A 14691-nucleotide genomic window follows, 5' to 3' on the forward strand; every position below is an offset into this window, starting at 1 on the left:
TTGAGTTGTTTTTATGTGTTTGAGTTAGTGTTGCATTTAATTATTTTTAACTGTGTTAGATAGTTGTTTGTAGCCTTGTTGGGGTGTAGTATTTTATTTTATTTTGTCTTAATGTTGTCTAATATGTTTGGTCTTGTTACTTTAGTTGTCATGTTAACTTAAATTAACTGTGTTGGTCATTAGCGATATTGCATTGCTTCTTTGAGATTTCTGGACTGTATATGTGATGGCCACTCTGACTTGGTTAATATCAAATTTGTATTTGCACTTGCAATTGGGTATACACTTAGTAGCCCAGTTGGTGTTGAGTCTTCTCTTAGTTGATGAAATTGCATGATGTAAATTAAATTTGATGTTAACATTGCGTTCACTTAGTCTGCTTTTATGAAAACATAATTAGCCTACGCTTAGTTGATTAATTGTGTTTGGTTAGAGGTTTGAGTTGGCTTTATTTTGTTGATCTGTGATAGGAAGCATTGTAATTAAGTTAATGACCAACCGTTTTCAGTTTGTCTTTGAAACCGTTTTAGTTATGTGTTTGTGTTAATGTTTGCGTCAGTATTTTGATTTTATTCATCCGTATTCACAAACTTTTCACAACCCCCCCCACTTCGTGTTTGACTTAATTCTGGAACCGCAAAATTGGTCCTTGAAAGACGACCTAGAAGTCATTTCCTAGCTATACTGCATTTTTAATTTGCATATTAAATTTGTGTGGGTTGCGACAACCCATCAGTAACCCTTGTATCACAACAGGTCAATTCCAACACTCTTTATAGGATGCCAAGCCTTCAAACAATGCAGCAGTCTTCTCAGGATGTCAAGCCTTCAATGGTCAATCAAGAAGCACCTTCTTTGTGCAGTTTCTGATCACACAGTCAGCACATAAGCCTTCTCCCATTGAATCTCTCTCAAGATAGATCACCACCGTCTTCTTGGAGAATTCTTGGAGTTGTTAACACAGAGAATTCAATCTGAAACTATAATGAAAATGTTAGATCATCAAAAGTCTCTTAACAACTCGTGTTCAGCCAATTTATAGTTTTCTGTCAGTCAGATTGTTTCTCAGCCGAATAGCCTACTAATTCAGTCGACTGTATTATTACAGTTATAACAGATAGTCAACATAGAGGCTATCAGTCAACACGAATCAACATACATTCAATACAGTTGACCAAGTCATCAATGCTTAACTAACTTTTAAAAATATAGCCGTTGGAGCGTGTAAGCATAGTAGAATTCCAAAACATATCAATAATACAGTCGAATGTACTTTGGAAAAAGTCGACTCACACATGGAAAAACATTTTGAAATTCTTTTCAATCAAAAACATCACAGATCACTGATTCTCAAAATTTATACAAAGGTTTTAGAATAGTCGAATCCATTACAGATGTATTCGACTGGACTAGAACTTTGTCACACAATTATAAGTTTATAAAAGTGCTTGTGATTTTTAACTTTCCAGAATGTGCAGTAAAATATTTTTGGTAAAGCAGTTCACATCGCACATAATCATATAAGCATGTTCCACAAATATATCAAACAATCAACATAGGAACATACATCACAGTACATCAAACATGTTCAGCAAATATAACAATCAATACAACAAAGAACATGCAATGCAACAATACATGTACTTTTATTAAGCATAGTGTTGTCATCATCAAAAACTAGACTAATATAGAGTTTGTGTTGCCAACAATCTCAACAAAATGCAGGCATGTGATGTAAAATGTGTAAAGAGTGATACTCCCCCTGTCATTATGCATAATAAAATCAAATCAAATGCACAGTGCAACATATCACAGATTTAACAACAGTTTAAGCACATAGTTGTATCAAAGACATGATATCAAACAATTCAGATATGCAATGATACAAACTTCAACAATCTCACAATATTATCTCAATTAAAGATATTAGAAGCATATAATAGCAGAGATAATAAAAGATTTATATGATTTAAGCAATCAATAAAAATAAAACTAGATTCCAGTTATGGAATTGTTAACCCAGTTATACGCATTCGAATGCATTAAATCATCAGTTGAATGTATTGCATCTCAAATGTGGAATTCCAATTGTAGCTTCCAAAGCAATGTCCTTCCTGCAAAACCTTTCAACAACCTTTTCTAGATCAAACATTTTGGTTAAACAAGAATTATAATAGTAATAACAGAAGTCAATATGTAAAAATGTATGACAGAATAAGCATAGTTGACTTCATACAAAAACAGTCGAATTAATAAATTAGTATATCAGATATTATTCAAACAGATTAAAAGAAACTTGATTGATTCAAAATACTGATTTCATTTCCTTGGAAAAGATATTACAATGATAAGACCATACAAGGAAACCCAAAAGAAAGAGCAATAAAAGATGGCATACTAAGCCATTCACATAAAAGAAAAACAGGACAAAAACTTAGTCTATGACTGAAGACACAACAGGATAAACAGAACTCTATTCTGGTTCAGATGATTCCTCATTAGTGCTTTCTTCATTAATATCATCCACATCTTCTCTTTCTGATTGTTCATATGATGATGAAATCTCAATAAAATGTTTGAATAAGATGCCCATCTTCTCATTTAGAGTTGTCAATGACTTGTTGAAGTCGTTTATCTTCTTTGATGTCCTTTTAAACCTGTCATTTACTCGAATTTCAAACTCGGAATTTAGTTAACCAAATTCTTGATCACTGTCTTGATTCACAAATGATTCTTTTCCTTTTTGGGAGTCTTCTTCATCACTGAATAACCAACCTTGAGGAGTTCTTTTCATTCCAATGCAAGTTAGAGTGGCCTTTCCAATCATGTTTTCTTTGCCACATGTTCGTTTAGTCTCACCAGTGAGGTTGACAAGTCACTGTTCCAGTACTTTGCTTATGAACACTCCATATGAAAGCCTATGCCAGCCACCTGTTCCTACTTCTAGGATGTGTTCTTTAAAGACAGCTACCCCATTTGTTTGTATCCTTTGTTCAATAGCATACAGCAAGCAAACATCCGTAGGAGTAAGTTTAGTGATATTATATCTTCTTGGTAATAGGATATGTCCTATGATGAAAGCAATAACTTTTTCTTCCTTATCAAGCCATTTGAATAGGAAACCTTTTTCCTTTTTATACCTTCCACGGTATCTCATGAAGCTTTTGAACATTTCGGTTTTTCGTATCTTTTTGTATCGTGGACAATCAAATTTGTGAGATAGTTCTCCTTCATTTCTCAGCCCGACGAACTTCCACCACAAGTCATCATCGATAATAATATCTAGACCTTTTACTCGTGAATGAATGTTTCCATTAACTTCTTTAACATTGTAGTGGAAAACTTCCACTAGTTTATTATAGCAGTCGCCCTTCATTTAATGAACTTTTCAAGACCTTGAAATTTGAGATCATCAGGAAACATAAATTGCTCTTGTTCAAACAGTGCCAGTTCAGTCATTTGATGTCTAACTACTTCTTTGAGTGGCCGCATAATGAGAAATCTTTCTCTGGTTTTATCATCACTGATCGATCCAAAAGGATCAGCCTCTCTTCTTGCTGACATTGGTCGCTTCCCAGGTCTTGATGTAGAGGTAGCCATTTCAGCAGAAGAAGGGAAAGGTTTCACAAGAATCAGAATAACGGTTTTGTTTAATACGGTGTGTAAGTGCATCAGACTTTTACACCCTTATATAGAAGGAAAACACGCCAAAGATTATCATTAAATCCTATGTTTAAATTCCATCAGTCTTAAAAATCAGAAATATAAAGCAATTTCAAACCATAGTCGAATTTGTTAAAGTTGAAGTCGACTGGGATTCGTGAAAAGTATTTTCAAACAGTTTCAATCAATCAAAAAATTAAGCATACAACACAGACAATCATACAACAACAATCAATCAATATGAGCATGATGCAGCAAATAGATACAGTTTTACCAGTTGTAGATTCTCAAGATTTTTGGTGTATTCCATAGTTGATTCATCCTTGAGATCACTCTACATCAATTCTGTATCCTACAAAACAACTAAGTTTTGGTTGATGGTACCCATTTGACTTTGGGTCCATGATTGTTAATCCTTGTTACATGTTCCTTTGGTATCCATACATATAATCCTTTAGGAACAACAACATTTCTGTAATAACAATTTCTAACAGTATGACCAACACAAATGCAATAGAAACATGCATTTCTAGCAGGTTTGCTTAAATCAGTAAATTTCCTAGCATTGGTTCTATTAGATTGAGCTTTGTAACCAATTTCTTGTTTATTAGTAGCTCATCCAAATGATTTTAAAACAACATCTAAATTTTCTCTACCTTGAGTAAACTTAGCTAGCGTGCTAGTCAAGTAACTTATCTTTTCAATATGAGTAGGACAATTTTCAAAAGCTTTTTCTACTGTAACAGTTTTAATTTCAACATTCTTAGCAGATAACAAAACTTCATTTAATTCTTTTTCCAATTTCTCATTATTAGCAGCAAGGTTATTAATTCTATATTCATAGTCTCTTCTTTCAGAGTTCAGTCGATAAACCTTGTATCGACTGAATGTCTCTATCAGTTGCTGGTATTTCTCTTCTATAGGCAGCTTCTCAAATTCATCATCACTGTCACTTTCAATTCTGGATGTTCCAGCTATGTGACATATGTTGGATTTCTCCTCTTGATCAGGATCCTTATCACTTGAGCTTTCTGAATCTGAATTCTCCCAAGCAATGTAAGCTTCTTTCCTTTTCAGAATTTTGCCTTGAGGGAATATTTTCTTGCCTTTTGGCTTCAGTTGTAAGTCAGGACAGTCATGCTGGATGTGACCTTCCTTTCCACATTCATAGCACTGGACAGTGTTTGTACTGAAGCTCTTCTTTTTGCTCTGACCTGCATGGTTAGACAGTTGACTATCATTTTACATGTCGACTAAAATTTCTTACCATCAAGGTCATCAATTCTTTTTCTTCCATGTTTGTTTCTGAGATGTTCTTGCTTGAGGCTTTTAGAGCAATGGACTTCTTTTCTTCAATCTCCTTTTCATCCTTAAATCTACCAAGTTCCAACTCATGTTCGCGTAGCTTGCCAAACAAGGTAGCCATGTTCATCATTATAAGATCCTTGGATTCAGAGATTGCTGTGACTTTTGGTTGCCAACTCCTGTTCAGACTTTTCAGAATCTTGATTTTGATCTCCTCCTTATTGCCAAGAGCCATTAGATGATTTACAATATGACTGAATCGTTTCTACACATCATAGATGTTTTCTCCAGCCTTCATTCTGAAAAATTCATACTCTTGTATTAGGGAGTTCTTTCTAGCTCTCTTGACTTCATTCGTGCCTTCATGAGTTACCTATAAGACATCCCACATTTCCTTTGCAGATTTGCATTGAGATATCCTGAAAAATTCATTAATTGTCAGTGTAGAGGCAATTACATTTCTAGCTTTAACATCATACTGAGCTTTTCTATTTTCATCAGCAGTCCATTCGGTAAAAGGTTTTGTAGGCACATAAGGACCATTCAAAGTGGCATCTAGAATTCCCTTATCTTGCGATTCAAGAAAGATTTGCATTCTAATTTTCCAAAAAAGATAGTTTTCACCAGTAAACAAAGGTGGTCTGTTTGTTGAAGCACCTTCACCAAAAGTTTGAAAACAAGAAGCCATCCCCAGGTTTTATAGTCGAATAATATAAAAACAGAGTCGACTAAATTTTCAAATATCTTATGAAAACCAGCTCTGATATCAATTGTTGGAAAACAGGTATGCTTCGTTTTTACACCAAGAGGGAGGGTGAATTGGTGTTGTTTCAAAAACAAAATCTTTTTGCAATCTTTTATCAAAAGTATAAACCTTTTTTATCTTTCTTGAAATGCAAGTAATGAAAATTTATATCCAGCGGAAAAATGTAGTTGACTGCGTAAAAGATAAAGTCGACTGGAAATAAAGAGTGCAGGGATAAAGAAAATCAAAAACTGGTTTTTATACTGGTTAGGCCAACAATGCCTACATCCAATGTCCTTCCAACCGAGGAAGCAAATGCACTATAATGGTTGCGGTTTTACAACAAGGAATTTATAGAAGACCTCACATCAAAATAATAAATCTCCTCTCTAACCCAAAACCAAAATATAGTTGCAATAACCAAAACCAGACTTGCAACAAGAATCCCCTCTTCTGCAATCTGAACCCACGTCGAACAATCCTCAACGTGTAAATTCCAGCACTCTTCAAGGGATGCCCAGCCTCAACATAACAGTCTTCATAGGATGCCAAGCCTTCATAGAATGTAGCAGACTTCATAGGATGCCAAGCCTTCAATGATCAATCAAGAAGCACCTTCTTTGTGCAGTTTCTGATCACACAATGAGCGTGCAAGTTCTGTCCCTTTGAATCTCTCTCAAGAAATATCACCACCGTCTTCTTGGAGAATTCTTGGAGCCATTAACATAGAATTCAATCTGAAACAAGAAATGAAAATATTAAAGCATCAAAAGTCTATGAATAATTCGTGTTCAGCCTATTTATAGTTTTCTGTCAGTCAGATTGTTTCTCAGTCGAATACACTACTAATTTAGTCGACTGTATTATTACAATCATAACAGACAGTCAACAAAAATCAACACACATTTAATACAGTTGACCAAGTCATCAATGCTTAACTAACTTTTAAAAATATAGCCGTTGGAGCGCCCAAGCATAAGAAAATTCCAAAACAGATCAAAGATACAGTCAAATGTACACTGGACAAAGTCGACTGACACATGTAAAAACACTTTGAAATTCTTTTCAACTCATAACATCACATAGCATTAATTCTCAAAAACTGTACAAAGGTTTTAGCGTAGCTGAATTCATTATCAATGTAGTCGACTGTACTATAACTTTATCACACAATTATAAGTTCATAAAAGTGCTTGTGATTTTTCACTTTCCGAAATGTGCAGTAAAATATTTTTGATAAAACTGTTTGCATTGCACATAAGCATGTAAGCATGTTCCACAAATATATCACACAATCAACATAGGAACATACACCACAGTACATCAAAACATGTTCAATAGATATAACTATCAGTATAGCATAAGAACATGTAATGCATCAACATATGTACTGTTATTAAGCATAGTGTTGTCATCATAAAAAACTAGATTGATATAGAGTTTGTGTTGTCAACAATCTCAACATAGCTCTCATTAAGGCCTCGGAGAAATCAAATCACATAATCATCTTCTCTTTCTTTATGAAGTGTGGCGAGAAGTCCACAGGCACAAGGAGTCAAACAATTGCTAGTAAGAACGCATCTATAGAGCTCAAACTCTTTCCATAGGATTTTGAGTTTCGCATAGTACTCAGAAATAAGCAAATCACCTTGATGAAAAGCGATAATTTGATCCTGAAGATCAAAAACCCGAAATTTATCAGCATGTGAGAATCGATCCTTGAGATCCCTCCAAATCTCTGATGTTGTATCCATCCATTTCACTGATTGATTGATCGAAGGAGTCATGGACCGTGTGAGCCAGGACATCACCATTCGATTGGAACGACGCCAAGCCTCGTGAAGCGAATATGTGATAATGGGACAAGGGAGAGTAGCATCAATGAACTTCTCCTTGTTTTTGGTTTCTAGTGCTACAACCATATCTTTTTCCCATTGGTGAAAGTTGTTTTCTGTGAGAAGAGGTGAAACAAGCACTAATGCGGGATTTTCTCCTGGATGAAGGTAAACTGGGTTTGCCTGATTCACCAGGTGATCTGGTGTCTGTGTAATATGATGGCTAAGAGAAGCCATGGTCAAAAAATGAGGAAGAAGGCTTAAGCAAAAGAAGTAGTAGGTGTCAGCGATGATACCATGACAGAGAAATGATAATGAACTTTAATCCTCATTATTCCAACCTAACAAATGAGTCACAGAAGGCTGAATATATATTTAGCATATCTTGAACAAAACGAAAGAGAAGAAAAAGTAAAAGAAAATATAGTCTGGCCACCACTCACTAACTGAAAATAAAATATCTTGCCAGCTAATATAACAAACATAGCAAAAGGATAGAAACGATATTTCACTAGTGGAAAAAACGTTTTTTATGATGGGTAAAAATGACCTATTATGACGGATAACCTGGCGTTATAGTTTTGGGTGTCATAATAGGTCTGTGCATTTTTATAACGTACAGAAAAGTCCATCATAATAAGTCCAGTGTATTATGACAGACTTTCTGTCACCTATCATAATAGGTCCAGTTTATTATGACAGATTTTCACTTATCAGTCATAATATAGCTAATTTATTATGATGCACCTAGATTTACCTGTCATAATATGTAGAGTTTTATGAAAGAGATTTTTTTCATCTATCATAATATGTATGACAAGTAAGTGTTCACCTATCATAATATATACCTTTTAGAAATAAGCTTTTATTACATACATTGTTCACCTATCATAAAAACTTGTTTTGTAAACAAAAAAATTCATTATTACATTTGACATATTCATTCAATTTACAATTAATTTCTTGTACTATAATCTCATCAATCAATTTATAATCAATATAATATGAAATAAATCGATTCAATTAAATCAACATAATGAAATTCATTTCAAACATTAAATTGTGTAATAATATTTAATACATAATTTGTACATCAAACCATATATTAAATCCAACTATAACATTAACCTACACTACATTATAGTCAAGTTTCTACAATCTACACCTGGAGTCGTCGCAGGTGTAGACAGTGCCAACGCAACGCCTCCTTCTTCGACCCGCAACGGCCGTTGTAACTCCGTCGAGTTCGCTCCACCACCGCTACACCTTTCGCCCAAATCGCGAATTCCACCACCGGAAACAGCCACAAGCCACCACCATTGCGTGATTTCGCTATCCCCCACTAGCTTCACCTCTTCGATCAAAGGGATGAGAAATTAGGGAAGAGAACGTTCGAAGAGATGATGCAGAGAGACTGTAAAGAAAGGAAAGATTANGAATTATTGGACAATTGGAGTAGTAATGATGATGACAAAAACAAATAAACANTTGGAAGTGGTTTCTTATTTTAAACTAAATAATATTGATATGACTACTATAGAAACGATATCTCTTCTATCAATAAAAGCATTCAAAAACTTTACTGACCTTAGTCAGAAGCTGATTTACTATGCTGTCGTGAACTCCAGTACCATCCCGAGTTGAACCCCTTGACTGCACATGACATGAAAAGTAACAATGAACAACAATGAACAACTGCTTAATTATTATACAAAAGAAATTATTCCAAGGGTATAGAGTTTCACTAATACCATAAATTAATGAANAACAATGAGCAACTTAGATATAAATCAAAGAAATGTATGCAAAAGGTTTGCTAAGAATCTTTAAGTGAATAACATTGGCATGTATCTCCTTCGCCTAGTATACATACCAACATAAACAATGGTTTAATAGAAAACTATTCTAGGGATTAATTAAAAAAGAAAAGCAAGGCCATAAACTTTGCAACCATGAGTCTCTACTTAGTCAATACCTCCAGTCTGTTTTCCCAATATGTTCCATATAGGTTACGAAATAAAAGCAAACCATAAAAAGCATAAATTAAATTTAAAGTATTAGGCCATAAGCATAAATTACAAAGCAACAAGATATCTCATAATTTGCAGACGCAGATAGAGAAAGATACATTCATTTTCCAGTATTAGGAACCTCAATAGCCATAACCTCAGTATTAGGAAGCTCAGTTATAGACATAAAACGCCAATTTTGAGCTTTTAAGTCAAGCTGCAAGAAGAAAGAATTGCACACTGACCTGTATTCACTTCATCACCACCCAAGTGAAATAATTCAAATGGGAATATTTTTCTCATATCCGCAAAATTTAGAACAGGAGAATGAAAGAAAGTTATTTTTTTAGATCAGATTACATACTAGGGAAAGATATGAGCATAACTTGGTATTGTCCAAGGGTAGTTTTGACAAACTCCATAATATTGATATTTTTGTAAGATTCAAGGTAGAGTGGAAGAAGATATAAGCTAAACAAAGTGATGCATGTTTTATAGGGACTTAACCTGTTCGAATACCAGACAGGACATCGAAAGTAAACTTCTTCGAAACATCTAGTGGCTACTTACAGAAGGGTGATGGCCAAAGATCAGGATATCCAACACCCCAAAACAGAAAAGAAGAGCGGATAAACGTTAATTTATTTCTGCTCTAGAAAATTTGTCATTGCAGATATTAAATTTTGGAGCATCCAATTGAAGTTCAAATTCGTAAAATGATTAGATCAATGCCAAAATAAAACTTTTCAAAAGTAGTGTCTGATGTCAAGACATAGGAATCCATTCAGAGCAAATTTTCATGACACAGCTGCATCCATTCCATAGCTAGAAAGCTTTAACTTTCTTTGGAAAACATAAGTATTTCTTGAAAGAAATATCTATATAAATAGATAAAGTAAAAGAAACTCTGAGGTTTTCAAGCAGCACCATTTTCAAGACGTTATTATAAGTTTATAAATCTACCAGATTATCATCACAGTAAAAAAGTATGAACATCACACAAGCTCTTTACCATGATGCTGCATGACCAGGGACATCCACTTCCGCCATCACATTTATGCTTGTGATAAACCCAGAAGATACTCATTATCTTGCTCGGTACTAAGAAAGATGAGAGGCACAAAAGGAAAAGAAAAAATGCCAAAAAATATAAAATCACGACCTATAATTCAAAATGCTTTGAATAATATGAAGCAGAAACACGTTACCTCTCATTTTGGAAAAGCTTTACATCGAGGCAAAGTGAAAACACAAAAAGAGAATACAGTATTAGTCCGGATTAGATTAAGAAAGCCAACTAAAAGATGAACTGGAAAGTAACAATTTAATAAGAGGAATAGATCAATTGATCAACATTTCTTTAGTATTATTTTGAAGAAGTAACCAATAAACTTTGCATGATTTAAAAAAATTAAAAATGGTACATTCGTAGAATTGAGTTGCAAACTCTATACATACCTTTAATCCACGCAATGCACCAAAAACAATATTTAATGAAATCACTGACTAAACACAGAAAAATGAACCAAAAGAATAACTCCATTACACTACATACAACAAGCCGTTGCATAATAGGAAAAATAAATACTTACAAGCTAGGTCCATTCTCGTCATGGCCAGCAATGAGGAGAGATACTCCAAATGGTCGAGACTGCCAAAGAGAAAAAGAAATGGCATCTTAGAATAAATACCTGATGATACACTGCAAAAGGAAGATACTGATTTAGTATTGTGTACAAAAGATAAGTGTTTGTCGGCACATGCTACTTCCTCGTTATTTCTGCCCCATTCGCTCTTGCTTCCCTTCCCAGTTCACTCAATCTCAGAGGTAGTTAGGGTTTTCAGAGCGGGAAATCAAATTTCACCAATAATCGGGGGCTTTTAAATAGGGCAAATTCTCGACACCCCTAGAAGAACAAAAAACAGAGGATTAAACTTGATAGAAACCTAGAAGAAGAAGGAAACCTATTTTGGACCGATTGATCAGTGTAAATCAAAGTTGAATCAGTGGAAAAGGTTTCTAACAACGAAAACAAGGTTTTAATCAGTGGAATCGAATGGAAATTGTGAAAAGGAGAAGAAACCTCAATGGAGGGTTTAGACTATGATTTGGTGGAAAATGAAGGATAGAGGAAATGAAGATGATTCCGTGAGTGAAGAAGGCTTACCGTGACGATAACGGTGTGCGGCGAGGAGATCTCTCTCGAGAAGGAAGATGCCAAGAAATCGAGATGGAGAGAAATGAGAGTGAGGCTCTCTGACGTGAGAAATGAAAGTGCTCTCTCCAAGTGGATCTGAAAAAATGAAAGATGAAGAGATATTATAACTTATTTCTAAAAATCCGTTATAGTATAGTATTTTATATTATAACTAATTTTTAAAACAAAGTTATAAAATGTGTTTAATTTATTTACATGTTTGCCATCACATTTCATATTATAACTGATTTATAAAACTATGTTATAATATGTCTTATTTTTATTACCATTCTGTCATCGGTCAACCTATTATAACGAATGATTTTTATCCGTCATAATAGATTCGTTATAGAAAGGTGTTTTTTCACTAGTGTTTCTCACATAAATATAAATTAAAAATATAATGATAATTCAACTGTAACCATCATAAAAGAGTGAATACTATGGTTATTCAAATGCAATTATCGTTATGTTTTGATTTTGATAACGACTTTTATGTAACCTTTATGATAAAGTTGAATAAAATTTTAAAATTATAGTCTATATGAGAATGATCGTTATATAGGATTACCGATTTAAAACTTTGCACTAGTATATATGAAATCTATTTCGCACACTTAATTGAATTCACGAATGCTTTTTGTGTGTTTCTTATATAACCTAAATATGTCTTTATCAGTTTCTAAAATTTAATCTTATATTATTATTATTATCAATACACTTTAATGTCAGACTTTTACACTAACTATCTAATACATTGTTGTACAAGTATTTCTATAATTTACTCAAATAAAAATGTCAACACAAACGAACTTTTTTCCAAACTGGAGTACACCTTTAAAAAATTAATATTTGCATTGTTACATTATTATTTGGCATTATACAATAATAGTAGATAGCGACAAGTTCCTTTAACATAATTTACAAATCTTGATCTTTCGAACTCTATATGTATTTGGTCGTTCATGTGTCCTTCTCATAGAATTATGAATGGTTATTCCTTTTTGGCACTTCGTCCTTTTCATATACATCAATCATTCTATACACTCTCCATATTTAACATGTAACAATAGTCAATGATGTATTAAGCTGGTTTAAACGAGAAGAAATATATTGATTATAGACACATGAAAAAATTAGTCACGGTTAATTTTTGTAAAAGTAAAACACACACACACACACATATATATATATATATATATATATATATATATATATATGTATATATATATATATATATTATTCGAAGGTTAATTATAGCAGCTTTATTAATATTTAATAACATTTTTAGGAGCGAATTAATTAAGGATTTTAGTCTGCCTACCTCTAATCACCTTTATTCTTGACAAATAAAATATTATAAACCCAAAGACGTGATAAATATTTCTTAAAATGTGTAGAGTATTCAAACTTGTTTAGTATCTCGCTTTATACTCAAACAAATTGAACATGACATGAATGATGGTCTTATAATTTTTTCTATAATCACTTTGTAAAAAATTTTCGAGAAAAATTCAAAACTAGTTTTCGATAAACTAAATTTATCTTATATATAAAATAAAAAATTTTTCATCTAAAATTTTTAAATGTGTCAAAACTATAAGCCTCTACTATTTTTGTAGTGTTTATATATCAATTATTCATGTACTGGTATCCAGACACTAACCATTATGAATTGTATTCCATATTCTTAAACTTGCTCAAACATGATTTTATTCCATGGTACCTCAAAAGAGGAAACATAAATAGAAACAGAGTGGTATACTGAAGCATTTTTCAAGAACAACAACTACAATTATCAAATCAACAACATCCTTCAAAAGACAACAGTTAGTGGTAAACATAAACGTTGTACTCAACTGTGTTGTTCCTGGTTTGGGGATCAAAAGTGAGGGTGGAGGCTTCAACATAGCCCCTGGCAAATCTGAAAACACCAGTGCCACCAATCACAGGCATCTCCCTCACCTTGTGAGCGATGGGGCTTCTCCCCACGAACGTGATGGTGCTACCATTGTACTTCCCTTCGGTCAACGCGAAGTTCATAATCACCAAAAGGGCAAACTCTTTTTGTGAAGCAGAGGAGTACAACCCTTCAGCACTCCCCACAACCTTTGAGTACAACTCGGGTCCTAGGGTCAACACGTTGTCGAATACTACCACAAAACCGAAGTTGGTGGTTGTGGTATACTTTGGTTGTGGTGGAATGATTCTAACAGCGGAAGGGTTGCTTCCACTGAAGATTTCGTGCCAATAAAACCTGAAGTGGCTAAAAGTGTGCTTCTTCTTGTAGCTTAAGGACTTAGGATCTACTGACCCCACAAAACCTGTTTCTTTGTCTGCTGAGATGGAAAGGACATAGCAGGAGATGACAAGGAACGCTAAGAGGAATTTGGTAGCCATGGTTATGGTGGTTAGAGAAAGTGTAGTACATTAAGAGAACAATGAATGCAAGAATATGAAGTCGTGGAGATGACAATTGAAAAACATATGTTTGGTTAGTGTCATTGTTTTGTTTTTTCTTCTGAAGAAATAAGAAATACTATACATGAACATGGACAATGTCGTGTTTGTTTCTTGCAATGTAATTATTTAATATGGGTTTGCACTTGTATATGTAAGTTGGATTAATATAATAACCGACCACGCCATTCGCCACCACGATTTATCGGAAATATGCACATGTTGAAGAGATTTTGAAGTTCTTGGAGAGTCGGAAAAAGATGAGAGGAGAGAGAGAGACAATGGAAGAAGAAGAGAATTGAGGATTGTAGATTTTGCAAATGGAAAGAGAAAGTATATAAATGGGAGACATAGTTCGTTTTGTACTTAAATTATATAGTGATAATTTATTTTCTTACATAAGTAAGTGTGTGATTGTTTATGTAAGAGTCAGAAGGTTGAAGTGTAAATTATTATTTAAATTTTGAAAGGGTAAT

At 33.7% G+C, this 14691-nt stretch overlaps 2 protein-coding genes across 2 annotated transcripts; both read right to left on the reverse strand.

Moving 5' to 3' along the window:
- Positions 1–8841: 8841 nt before the first annotated feature.
- Positions 8842–12735, reverse strand: LOC111241222. Its single transcript, XM_022778151.1, has 7 exons — positions 12681–12735; positions 11726–11883; positions 11150–11208; positions 10766–10782; positions 9803–9862; positions 9136–9201; positions 8842–8962 (listed from the first exon to the last, which is right to left on the reverse strand). The coding sequence occupies exons 1-6, from the start codon at positions 12733–12735 to the stop codon at positions 9137–9139; spliced, it is 414 nt and encodes a 137-aa protein (XP_022633872.1). The 3' UTR covers positions 8842–8962; position 9136.
- A 721-nt stretch (positions 12736–13456) lies between these two features.
- LOC106755117 (dirigent protein 22-like) lies at positions 13457–14487 on the reverse strand. The gene has a single exon (XM_014637212.2). The coding sequence runs from the start codon at positions 14153–14155 to the stop codon at positions 13586–13588; it is 570 nt and encodes a 189-aa protein (XP_014492698.1). The 5' UTR covers positions 14156–14487; the 3' UTR covers positions 13457–13585.
- Between the last annotated feature and the right edge of the window lie 204 nt (positions 14488–14691).

This window comes from Vigna radiata, unplaced genomic scaffold, assembly GCF_000741045.1.
Source record: "Vigna radiata var. radiata cultivar VC1973A unplaced genomic scaffold, Vradiata_ver6 scaffold_261, whole genome shotgun sequence".
Lineage (NCBI taxonomy): Eukaryota > Viridiplantae > Streptophyta > Magnoliopsida > Fabales > Fabaceae > Vigna > Vigna radiata.

What these genes read in the sequence shown, in the direction of transcription:
- LOC111241222 (XM_022778151.1), bottom strand. Translation starts at nt 12,735, where the DNA reads ATGAGAAGGACACATGAACGACCAAATACATATAGAGTTCGAAAGATC. An exon ending in AGTTCGAAAGATCAAGATTT is followed by an intron (nt 11,884 to 12,680) that starts GTAAATTATGTT and finishes TTTAGAAATAAG; the next exon opens with TTATAATATCTCTTCATCTT. An exon ending in TGGTGATGAAGTGAATACAG is followed by an intron (nt 9,202 to 9,802) that starts GTCAGTGTGCAA and finishes TGTCATGTGCAG; the next exon opens with TCAAGGGGTTCAACTCGGGA.
- LOC106755117 (XM_014637212.2), bottom strand. Translation starts at nt 14,155, where the DNA reads ATGGCTACCAAATTCCTCTTAGCGTTCCTTGTCATCTCCTGCTATGTC.